The following is a 12724-nucleotide window of genomic DNA, read 5'->3' as shown; positions in this document are numbered from 1 at the left end:
GTGAGACATCTGAACTAACTTTCAACACTTTTCAAAGTCTGTACAGGTTGAAAGATAATCTTACAGTACCTTAGATCAGTCTGATTTCTTTTAGTGAAAAATCTAAAGTATTAATGATTTGTACGGCACCCAACTTGGACCTAGTTTCAGAACCAAAGGTAAGTCCACTGTCTACATCCCCAAAAACAGCAAACATGCCCCCCTTTATTTTTTATTTATTTTTGAGCACATTTATCTCCAGTTGAACATTCTGATACACCAAATTAAACATAAAGAATCGGAACTATAATTCAGAATAATATCCTCCGTGTCCCATAATTGTTTGGATTTTTTAAAATAATTTAAATTCTATACTTTACTCAGCATCAAAGAACCAAAAAGAAAATCTGAGAAGTCAGAAAAAGTGTTTTTTTGTTGTTGTTTTTTTAATTTAAATTAACCTCAGGAATGATTAAAGGTAAAGCAAACGTCTGACTTTGGCAAGAAAGAAAACATGTGCATATATTACAAAGAACAGCAACCAAAAAGCAACATGTTCATCAAGAAATTAATGAACATGAGCAGAAACTATTACAGCAGGAAGAGCAGGACATGAACAAAGAAGCTGTTAAATCTTTACACCTGAAAAAGGGAATGAAAACATGATTTTAGTAAATTTCCTTAAAACGCTCACAACACCCGTCATTTGTCAACAAGGCCTGGTTAATTTGTCCAATTAATTTTTTTTGTCTAATGTGGTTATGATACAGTGGAAACTGTGAGCTCTTTCTTCCCAAACTAAATTAGTAAGGGGAAACAAGAACCTTAACAGTAATTTCTCATAAAAGTTCATTTTTATCCTTGACATTAAGTCTTAATGTCAAGGCTTATGTTCCTCAATTTCAAGATTTCTATAACTCGCCTCCAGCTTAATCAGTAAAGTAGGAGTCAAAAGCATAAAACTTCTACAATAACTTATTAAAAACAAAAGTGGATGACTGATGAAAACTAAACCAAGTTTTAAGAGTTTTCATTAAATATTATTGGAGCTCCCAAAGTCTTCTTTAGGTATATATTTACCAATAGCAAATGTTCAGCGAACATGAACAAGGAAGTAGATCAGGTATTCAGCAACATTATTTGCAGTTTCAGTCGGTTAGCAAGACTTTTAACACAAAAAATAATCACAGTGACGCTCTTCTTATGAAGAGTCTTGGAAAGGTATTTAAACCCAATCACGTTTTCCATATTTCTCATGATTAGCAGAAAGTCAAAAGGCTAATTAGCAGGATTTCTCACCACAGTCACTGCACTGAGCTCCTCAGCTCCCTAAACATCTTGGAGTACATATCTTTTTCTTTATCCAAACCATCTTTATAAGCCCTAGGACAAAAACAAACAAACAAAAAGGAAAAACTAAATACAGAAGCCCAATCAGAAATCAAAGATTTTAGTTTCAAACCCAGCTTTCAGAGGTATATACGCACAACGACAAAACAAAAGTTCCTGAAAAGATAAGCAACAATATCGGCTTACAGCGCTACTTTCCTCAGGAGGTTGTTGATGTCACTGTCGAACGGCTTCTTCGACTGAGCTGTTATGAGGCAATCCTGAGCGCTCTCAAACTCCTGCAGCTCGTGGTAAGCCTGCGTGAAAAAAACATAAGCAAAATAACCAACGAATAAATCGCTGCACGCTCTGATCTGCTCTAAAGTTTACTCTTAACAGAAGCAACTGAGGAAGCAGATAAAAATCCAAGCTCTCCACTAAATGGCAGATTTATCTCCTGCTCTCCAGACACTGCGAAGTTTTATCTCCAAACTTCAAAACAAAAGCTCCAGCCTGACCTGTCCACAGCGGAACAGGGCCTTTGTGTTGGCTGAGTCGATCTCCAAGGCCTTTTTGCCATACTTTAGGGCTTTTTGGGGATTCGCCAGTCGGAGCTCGGTGAGCGAAAGGTTCAGGTAGAGCGGAAGCAGAGCCACCTGGATCTTCTCCTTGTCCAGCTCATTTTGCGAGTCCCGATTTCTCAGGAGAGTTATCGCCTGTTGGCAAACCAGAGCATATATGAACGAGGAATGGTGCTTCGCCACCAGACACCGACTGACTTTTACGGTACCTGTTTGTAGCGATCCTTGGCGTGGTTGTATCGGCTTTGATTGAAGAAGCGGTTGCCAAAGCTGCGAAGTGTGTCAATGACTTCAACAAGTGAGGACAGAGGAACGCTGCTCTGCTCCTCCTGGGGACAAAAGCAGACAGATCCATGTTTTGTTGTCCTCGGATTTCTGTAACTCAACTAAAAACTCCACAAAGTTCCTGAAGCTCTTTACTGTCCCAAAATGCTATTCTTTTCTAGTCTGACATTTCCAGTTATCAGTTCTGATAAAGTGGAGTGATAGACAACTATTGTGCAACAAGTTAGGGAATAAAGCCTGAAAACAGAATGTTTTTTTTTTTTCAATTCTGTTTGCGTCCAAACCTCCATTCATTAATCAAATTCCACATTTTTCCTGACTGTATGGAAGCCCTGCATTAAAGTGGGAAAACAAAGCCATTATGCACAGAGTCCTTCAATGAAATCCCACCGAGCTCATTGCAACAAACTCATCCACTTGACCCGAGTCGAGGTAGTCCAGGATGTGAACCTCATACAGAATCGCAGCAGCAGCCGGGATGAAGGGCGGACAGCCCATTTCTCCGTACGCGTACTGCGGTTGGAGCAGGAACCGAGAGAACTCCCCTTTCTTCATGGTCAACAGCCCCAGCTCCAGTCCGGCAAGAGTCACATCTGAAAATTAGGATTTAGATCGAAAGAAATGCATCTTCTAATCAGACAGAAATGGAAAGTCACAATAGAAATAAAAGAATCATACCCCTTCCCAGCTTCATCATTGGAGGGTACTGGAGGTGTGTGGTGCTTTCAAAAGGTTGATTAGAATACTCCAAGTAACCTGAGTAATACACTGGAAGAGGACACAATATGCTAAACACCAGCTGAAAAATAGAGCATGTCCCATAAAAAGGTTTTGGATGTTTTTTTTTATTGTAGCTACTTATTACTGAGGCGTTTTGAGGCACAGGTGGGCCCTCTCCAGGCTGGACCACCTCTTTTAGGATTCCTCCATCGCCCAGGATGTCATACATCTGCCGACTGAGCTGCTCAAACGGACTCTATAAAGTAGAGACAGAAGGACAGATAGCTAAGACTATCAAAATAAAATTAACAGGCGTAAACAGATGTAAATTCCAGTACTTCAAAATAAAAGCACCAGTATTTCAAAGGTAGGTTCCACATTACTGCTAATAAGAAAAGAAAGTTTCACAAAATGTTTTGTTTTTTCAAAAACCTGTTTCGTGCTGTTTTATAGGTCCTTGATTCCTATTAAATTCTGAATCCAAAAGTTGATGCTTACTGGTCCTGATTCAAAGCAATAAAACCTTTATTGAGGCACTCCACCTCGGCGCCGTCAAAACGTATTCAGTAATTGCTCTGACTTTTATGATAAACTCAATCTATTATCAGCAAATTCTTTTAATGATTCCAATAAACACCTATAAACATGAGGTCTCAGAGCTTTATTGGTTCAATTAGGGTCATGTGTAATAAGAGTCAGCTGTTCCAAAACAAGAACCAATATGGGAATTCAATAATTAAATAACTTGCTTAAAACTACACAATTTATATTATTTGAAGTTGTCAACATGGGAGACTACAATTCATACTTTTTAAATACAAAAGTTTGTCACAATAGTGCATAAGTTTGAAATTGAAACCTATTTCGTCTCCTCATGTGAAGAGGTTTAGCATAATAGATTAGCATCAACGTTAAGTTTAGCAATCATCCGCGCTAGTTAATCAAGGACAAGTACACACATATTTAAATGTATCTACAACAGCGTTGTCCATAGACAACGTAGATCGACGTAGTAATGTTAACCTAAGAGGATATGAGTTAATTTTAGTGTATTGGTAATATGTGACCTTTTAGAAAAGCTAATTAGCCCAGCATGTTGACTTACCAGCGTGCTCGTCGTTAGCCGCCTCCCGATGCTCGGTACTAACCCGTTTCCTGACATTTAGCGTCTGATTAAAAAAAAAAAAGTTCTACAAAAGTCTTCAGAGTTGTCCAGACAGCATAAAAAATATTACTCAAGATGTAAAGAGGAGTAATATGATTTTTTTCTTCTTTTTTTTTTTTTTTCCTGGTTTAAGCTGATTGGTTCAACTGACTCCTCGCACGAGGACGTTCTGGTTCAACAACTTCCTGCTCAGTTTACTGACCAATCAGCTTAAAGGATTCAGGGTTTTTGGAAATATTTTTATATCAGATTGTCACTCTGCACTCAGCGTCTCAGGGTGATAGCATACTCAAAATACTATTTTCACAAACTGAGATTAAATTATATTTTTTTTAAAAATCAAATTATGTTTCCTTTACTTGTTGAAAAAATCATGAGGACCCATAATGGTCATGCAATAAATACAGAAACTGCGGAAAACCAAGGCTTGGCAGAAGGAATGAAGCAAAATGGACCCAAAGTTGGAGAAGCAGTTTGTTGGACATTATATGGATGATGAATTTCTTATGATTGGTAAACTTATATCTGTCTAATTCTTCTGTTTTATCACCAATTTTATAACTACTTGTTCTTGCTCAGCGTGGTCATTTTAATGTGTGTGTTTTTATGCGTGTAAAGTATTTTTGTTTTACACTTAGCTATAAGAAAGATGCAGTACAAGTTCTTTGAATTCAACGACTAATTCCATCTTCATGATTTGAGCTAATTATCATTGTAAAGCACTAAGGAAAAAGTTTAGAACTTGGACATACATTTATTTTTGCCTGTCTGCATCAGTTTATTAAAGTTAAATTAGCATATCACTCTGCACACCTATGGTGGTCATACCACTCGTGGTAATCCTAAAACAAGTTCTATAAAACGTATGCAGCCATTGAATCATTGTATGAATCATTTCTCTTGCCCACTTTTCAAAACGAGAGAGACAAGAAAAACACACTAGTGAACAAAAACTTTTCATAATGCTGCCGAACGCAGTCATTTTTAAACACAAAGAAACTGAACTATAAATAATTCTCACTCGTTGCCACATAACAGTTTTTATTCCCCACGTCTCTCTTTATGTACTTGATATTTTTTATTACAAAATGTAAGTCTGTTATGAGTTATATTCCCAAGTACAGTGATGTCAGAAATAAGCATTAGCAAATAATTATCAATAGATTTACAAATGTTTCAGCTATAAAGTATTACCTGGTTCTCTCAAAGTTGGCTGATTGAAAGATGTTTGATAATAGACAATACAAAATAGTACTTTTAATAAGTAAAAAAGTGGCGCTCAATAGGCAAAGTGAAGCTATTTTAACAGTTCGGAGCAGCCTACTGCCTAATCCATGCTATGAAATACAAACAATATACATGTACGTTTATGTTCTTATCCGCAAGGCTTTACTTTGCTACACCAGCATAAACATGGATTAAACAGTGAAACGGAAGGAGAACTGACTGGCACACTTCTGACCTGGGATTACCCATTAAGCCAGTTAAAAGCTTTCCTTGTTTTTATTAGAAGTTCTGCAGTTCAGCAGGATAGACAAAGTTGTTCCTGAAGAGTTTGTAGGCCAGGAGCTGTCCTCCGAATATCATCATGACCAGGCCCGAACCTGCAGAGATATGGAAGGAGATGAACGGCAGCAGGCGAACAACAAAGAGGAAGCTTTAAAGGTCAACAGTAGCAGATGAATTTGGAGGTGTGTTGGATGAGTCAGGGGAAAATGTCATATCTTCCTCAGACAGAGACACAGATAGAGAAATATTTTTGTGTGTGCTGTCCCAAAGAGATTGAAAAACAGATAAGAAGGCAGAAGCTGACATGAGTAGGAAAATAAAATCCTTACCCAGAGCGATCCACCAATGCTCGGCAGAAGGGAAATCTGACATCACTGCAAAAACGCATCAAGAAAATGGGTTGAATACGACAAACAAATATCAAAACTATTATATAATAACGGTAGTGTTCTAGTGCAATTTCTTAATTCTTTGTGTATCTTTGCTAATGACAGCTACTTACATAATCAGGCCTACAATCCTATCAGTTGTCCTGGCCTACTCATCCACTTGCGTGCACACGTGTGTTTACCTGCTACAGTCATCCCAACGTGCAGCAGCGTGACAGTTATTGCATAATCCCAGACCCACTCCTCCACAATCCACGCGAACACCAGCCCTCCTAAAACATAAGTCACTTCTGTGGAAATGACCCCAACTAGAAGGAAGAAATATTTGACTTAATTACACAGAAATTTCCTTCGACATTTTCTCGTCAGGCCATTACAGAATGGAAAGGGGATCTCTGTCTCTTTAACTGACCCTAAAAGGTCTTCAAATGTATTGTTTTTTTAATTCAATTTCTGCTAAATATGCAAATGTTTTCTACTTCTTGAGTTGTTGAAGTGTGTGTATGTATTTTAGTAGCAATTATAGAAACTGCTCTTTCCGGCCATCCTTGCAAAATGTAGCATCAATCTTTAGCAACCTCAACACTGAAAGAGATTTATCAGTAACTTTTCATATCATAAATCAGTGGTGCTTCCTGTGATAATCTACACTCAAAATCATTTCTATTTAAATGTTTCTTAGTTAAAGACATAAACACAACAGAGCCCTCTTAGCCTTTAAAACTCCTCTAATGTTTTGTAGCATTGATGTACCAAATTGTTGGGAAACATCTGTAAGAGACTCTGCTCCATATTGCAATAAAAGTGTCACACAATTCTTGCCGATGTGTTGGCTTCACGTCTAGATAAGTTGCAAATCTCCCATCTGACCTCATCCCAAAGAAAGACTGCATGATGAAAACCCATTCACATGTTCTAAAACCAAGATGGAGATGATTTGTGCCGCATTGCGTTACGTTTCCAGGAGCAGCCATTAGACCACTGGCATTTTCCTCTGACCTATGACATCAATAAGGCATTTTTATCCAACAACAACCTCCTGTCTGAACTTTCTTTCTTTTTTATACCATTCTTTAAAAACCTAGCAGATGGTTATGCTTAAAATTCCAGTCGATCAACAATGTCTGGCATAATTAGTCATGCTACATTGAAATTTACTTAAACCTCCTTTCTTTTCCATTACTTCAGCCTGTCGTCTTTATGATGTCGAAACGCACTGAGTTGTTGCCAAGTGATTGGTCGGGTTGCTATTTGTGTTCTAACAGCTGTTTCTAATAAATTTGTGGCTATAATGTTTTGTCAAGTATGAGTGATAGGAGAATTGGAAGTAGCACTTCTCTAAACACTCGTGTGTTATCATTTATTGAATCCACAACTGCAACTCACCCAAGTACTTGGGGTTCTGCCATGACGGTTGTGTTGTGTAGTCAAATGGCGTTAACAAGCTGTTGATCTCGTGAACCCTAAAGAAATGACAAGAGAACATCATAAAGCGTGTCCACGTAGGTTAGACACGCTTTTCGTTCCTTTTCGACCCGGCCTTTTTTCCATTGGCATCACCATTTGTGTGTGAGTGTGTTTACCTGAAGAGTCCAATGCAAAGACTGACCACAATGTAGTAGAGAGAGTAGAAGCACACCATGCACATTAGCAGATTCTGCAGGACAACCTGCAAAGAGAGAAGGAAGTGAGAGTAATGGTGACTTATCTGGTGGTGTCATATTGGGTAAAAATGTGATAAATACAAGGTTTCCACCCAGAAATCTTGCTAAGCCCAGTGGATGGGTGCCAAGGCAGTCATTCATCCAGCACCCCGTCATGTTTTTCAGTTAAAAAATGTTTGAAGTTGACAGGAAATATGAAAATATCACTTTGTAGTTATGTGTTATTGAAAGATTGGAAGATTAATACCTGAACATGAACAATGAAGTCTTAAAAAATGTTTGCATTTTAAAATTACTTAAATAAATAAGCAATGCTTAGCCTGGTGGGGACACAAGTAAAGCCTGGTGGCCTGCCAGGCTTATAAAACACTGGAAAAACCCTGGAAATGTCTTCCTGCAAAACAATTTATTGGGCTTAGCGGTACATTAGCAGAATTTAACTCTACATACCATCATCTTCTGTATTCACCGTAAATAACAAGCAAATAAAAAAAACATCAAATCTGTTTTATAGAAGCAACGATTTGCCATATTTAATACTTAATCCATATACACCCAATGTTTTATGTATGCCCAAGTTAAGAAAAAGTGAATGCACCTCCATTTCCCCTATCCTAAGTGACCTAGAAAACACACCCTCCTGACAGGAGACAGTCAATGTCCAGATAAATCCTGCTTTCATAGATGACTGCCTTCAGCCCTTACAGGAAATGAGCTACATTATTCCCCAGGAGCAGAGATAAAAGCCCTTTTCTCGTGGCTGGCATTTCAGGTGGCTAAACTCAGGTGTAACTAATTACTTTATTAATGAGCTCCATTCCACTCGGGTGGGTCGGTGCCAGGCCTCTCTGGCTTACCGGCGCACCTTGATGGAAGGGGGGTCATCGGTAATCTTATTAGTTACACTTGTGATTTCCTGCTGGGAAAAGTCAAATGTCTGCTGTGATGCAGGGTGAACAGAGTAGACCGACTCTTACAGTTTTCTAGGTCAAATACAGCCATTTGTCACTTACTAATTGTATTGTAGGGTCTGACATTTTTACTTTTACATTTAAAACCTTTTATTATGTTTATTTTATTAAGAATAACATTTCTATGAAAATATAAAGCTATGCACAGACTAAGACAATTAAATACAAACAAAGAAACTGCACAGCATAATAGTTGTGTTTATCACTAATTGGTGACAATTAGCATGTTTAAGTTAACAGTAATTGAGCAACTTGGATTAAAATAAATGGGAGCTGAACTTGCTTAGCCCCAGTTTTAGCCAAAACACAGACATTCAAAGTCAGTTTGCCTCGCTTCGTCTTTCACTTTTCACTGTTCATTCACATTTAGTTGTAGCTTCAACAGAATAGACAGAAGATAATGCAAAATGGTGTAGGTGCTGACAGGTAGCTGAAAGCAGGCAGCATTTCCAGAAAAATCTCACCTCACTTAAAAATAAGTTTACATTTGCAATACTAATTATTTGTTTAATTCCTCTGCATGATGCTAACTGACGATTTCAGTTTGAACATCTTTGCTGTCATTTCATTTTTAGACTATAGTAAGCACACCAATGTTCAAAGATTTAAGAGTTTAAAGAAATAAACTGCATAAGACATAAGTGAATACTGTCCCAAATTGCCTCCGGTTTTAACAGCTTCAAATGTGTGGGTGTCTGTAAAACCACGAAAACAGCAGAGCTCATGCTAATGCCTTCAGACAGCTAAACACCTTTGGCTAACTCTTTGTCTTGTTTGTCTGCCCTCTCAATAATAGACTTTGCAGCTTTTCTTTAAAAAAAAAAACTGACCTAGAAACCAAATTTTCAGATAAAATTAGAACGTCCTTCCAAGTTGTATCGACTGAATCCTTCATAAAACCAATCCATCATTGGATGTTTGAAAAACATTGTATCATACACTTGTTTGCTGTTTGCTACAGTCTACAAGTATAGTGAAGATTAACTTTTTGTAATTAAAGTTAACAAAATGGAAAGATCTAATAGATGCAAGGGTAAAATGCATTGAAAGTTCATATAAACATAACTAAAACCGATTTTTATCATCAATAGTATCGATACAAATGTCCACATAGTCCTCTCAAACCAACATTAAAACTATGATAACATTTTATATAATATAAATATATAATATTCATCATATATTTATGATTATGCTGCTGTTTATTATCAGCTTTGTGGTCAGACTCTACATTGTAACTTTTTCTTGAATCCTCCATTTTTTAAGTAGCTCTCTGTTATGTGGTTTTCTATCCTTACCAAGGTGTCGCTGGGTGTAGTCTTGAGGGAGAAGGGTCCATGGCGTTTTATGAGTGTGACTCCACAGCAACGACAGCAGTAGTCCAACAACATGAATGTTTGCCGGTCTAAATGAGGAAAAGTAGCCTTCATGTGCGTATAAGAGTCCCTGAGAGCATCTTGTAGGGAGGCAAGGAAGGCGGGACTGGATGAAATGAGATTACTGCTAAGAAGTTGGAGTAAATCCCACATGGGATAAGACACATAATGCTTGTGTGGATAAATACTCATAACCCACAATTAGGTAGTTGGCTTCAATACTTTGTTTCACATGTGAAATGACACAAACTTCAGTTTGATCCTCAACAGGAGTCAGACATTTAAAATAAAGAGAATAGAATAAGACAACCGACTCCATGGATGACAGTCAAACATTTGCCTGAAATGTAATTTACAGGTGGTATTCGGTACAATTTGACTTTGTTTTGATGTCTCATCATGTCTGCAGGCTTGGAAGCTCCTGATCTGAACATTAAATCAGCCATAAGCAACATGAACACTAGATGGCAGGACAGCCCGCAAACCTTTAGAAAACCCCATCCATCAAAGTGGAATCAACACAAAAACAATTCATTTTAAGACTCACATATGCACAGTTTTGACGACTATAGATGGAATTTGGATCATAAAGAAAGCCATGTAGATTTTAATCCTATCATTTGTCCAAATTGAAACTGAACAGTGTGAAGCGATGAAAAGTGATTCCTCAACACAGAAACCATAGTAATATGAGCACTGCCGTTTTCTTTTGTCCCTCCGGAAATAGCCAAAAGAAACTTAACCGTTTGACGTCATAACATGCGTACGCAAAGCAAACGCACGTGCTCCTTTGTGTGGGTTTGGGATTGACTCGGCTGCCACGGTAACCTGCATCATTGTATCCATGGTGACGGCAGAGCAGAGGAAGAGGAAGAGGGGGATCCATGAGGAGTAAGGTAGGCGTCATAGTCGAGCATCCCTCTGTGTGTACACACTGTGTGAACTGTGCCATGTTCTATTGCTGATGAGGAGCGACTCATTATTTTCCTCTGCATCATGCTGAATGTTGTCAAAATGCCAGACAGCATTTGATGAGGTTTTATCCTGAGAGGCATGTGTTTTATAGGTATTTTCTGTAACAACAATAAAAGTGAAAATAAAAAAACAAGCAGTAAAAAAGCTGCAGCTTCAATAGCAGAGTGAGAATTACATCCCAGAATCAATATTTTAAAAAAACAACAACTCTCTGGATTTGTTGGACATAATAAAAAAACAACCACTTAGAAATTTTGCCGATCCCGACCTTTCATGCCAATTTATGCCAGCAAATCCACTAACTGAATAATTAGGCTGCACATATGTGTTGCCATAAAATTTACCTGTTTTTTTTCTTTGGAGGAAAAAAAATATCTCTGAATTTCTTCACATTAACAAACTAGTTTTTAAAAGAGACAGACTCAAAAAGAGCTGGTAGAGCGCTCTAAAGACGGAAAAAAACATCATAAAACCTCTAAAGCTTATTAAATAACACATTCTTTTATAGTCATCAATCAGCTGCAACATTGAAAGCTACAACAGGTAAAGTGGAAGTAAATAAGCTGAAAGGTATAACCTTGAAGTTTTGGCTGCAAGAAAATTGCAAAAGTGTGATCTCTATTTAGATCTTTTCCCAGCTGGAAATATTTGAGGAGGTATTTGTCTGATTCATCACTTAAAAATCCTAAAAATAAATCACACAGTAAATCTGGGGGCCTGTAGTTTAAAAAAGGGGACTGATAGAGACGAGAGTCTCTATTTACAGAAGAAGGGAGTTTAAGCAATAAGTTTTCCATCTGCAGAGACAGGAACGTCTTTCCCCCAGATTGGATTTATTTTAAGATTTGTAAAAAAAAAAAAAAAGAAGAAAAAAGTAAAGCTTTAGGAGAGGAAGAGATATTCTGGGGAACATTAAGGCTCATTGACTTACTGTAGATGTTAATGAGGGACGTCTAAGGGGTTGAGGTGCTTTAATTAAACTACTAACAGAGAGAAATGCATTAGTCAATATGTGCATCACTCTTCGGTTTCCGATTTTCTCATTTCAACGTTCTAAAATCCAAAAATAACTATTCAGAACAACATTTTGTTCAAGTTATTTCCCCCTGTGTTTCTCTGGTGTCTTTTCTTCCCTTATCACTCCTTGATTTAAGTAACTCTTTTTCTTTTTAATTGTTCCACTGAACACTCCCATCCACAGCTGCACACAATAAGTGCAACAACTTTATTTTTTTTTTTGTTGCAATTCTCACAACTCTGTGCAGGCTTGTAAACAACAAATATAACAGCTAACAATGCAAAGCTTTGTTTCTCTCCTCCCCCCCTCTCCTCATCACTTTGCCTTTTTCCCCACACTCTGTCGATATCTTCCTCGTGTTCTGCTCCTTTCTGTTGCCTCTGTATGTTTTAATTTTCTCTCCTGCATGGAATGTAAATACATCAGCCATGAACTGACCACAGGCTTCAGCAGGGATCTCAGCTTTCTTCTGATCCTGTCCCAAGTCCTCGTGTGTTCAGATAACTATTTTGTTTTCCAGCATTTCACAGAATGCGAACGTGTGAGTCGGGAGACGTTTTAGCAAGTGCTAAGGTGTGAATGTCACTGTCACATTTAAGGTCAAGGAAAATATTTTACAGACAAACTGAAACGCCTCTAGCGTAACCTCTCAGTTTGTCCATGTTCGTGCTCAGCTGCCTGTGGGTTCTTCCTTTCTTTCTTTCTTCTTGTTTTTTTCTCACGAATCGAATCCAAGCCACTTAAAACAAATGATAGGGTGTTT

At 37.8% G+C, this 12724-nt stretch overlaps 2 protein-coding genes across 3 annotated transcripts; both read right to left on the bottom strand.

Annotated features, from left to right (window-relative positions):
• Window positions 1–417: 417 nt before the first annotated feature.
• On the bottom strand, window positions 418–5020 carry fkbp6 (FKBP prolyl isomerase 6). Of its 2 annotated transcripts, XM_055044142.1 has the most exons (9): window positions 4000–5020; window positions 3033–3150; window positions 2853–2942; window positions 2565–2767; window positions 2099–2218; window positions 1827–2024; window positions 1516–1625; window positions 1279–1362; window positions 418–621 (listed from the first exon to the last, which is right to left on the bottom strand). In XM_055044142.1, exons 1-8 carry the CDS (start codon window positions 4054–4056, stop codon window positions 1284–1286), a joined length of 975 nt encoding a protein of 324 aa, XP_054900117.1. In that variant the 5' UTR covers window positions 4057–5020; the 3' UTR covers window positions 418–621; window positions 1279–1283. The 2 variants fall into 2 exon arrangements, with proteins under 2 accessions (XP_054900117.1, XP_054900118.1); XM_055044143.1 differs by lacking the exon at window positions 4000–5020 and having other exon boundaries at window positions 423–621; window positions 3040–3136.
• Window positions 5021–5114: 94 nt separating this feature from the next.
• On the bottom strand, window positions 5115–10062 carry tmem244 (transmembrane protein 244). Its single transcript, XM_055044144.1, has 6 exons — window positions 9891–10062; window positions 7541–7626; window positions 7344–7420; window positions 6140–6265; window positions 5898–5942; window positions 5115–5663 (listed from the first exon to the last, which is right to left on the bottom strand). Exons 1-6 carry the CDS (start codon window positions 10020–10022, stop codon window positions 5566–5568), a joined length of 564 nt encoding a protein of 187 aa, XP_054900119.1. The 5' UTR covers window positions 10023–10062; the 3' UTR covers window positions 5115–5565.
• Between the last annotated feature and the right edge of the window lie 2662 nt (window positions 10063–12724).

The sequence above is a fragment of the Poeciliopsis prolifica genome, unplaced genomic scaffold, assembly GCF_027474105.1.
Source record: "Poeciliopsis prolifica strain line A6 unplaced genomic scaffold, Auburn_PproV2 SCAFFOLD020, whole genome shotgun sequence".
Taxonomy (NCBI): Eukaryota; Metazoa; Chordata; class Actinopteri; order Cyprinodontiformes; family Poeciliidae; genus Poeciliopsis; species Poeciliopsis prolifica.
This window is presented reverse-complemented; position numbering and strand designations above follow the sequence as displayed.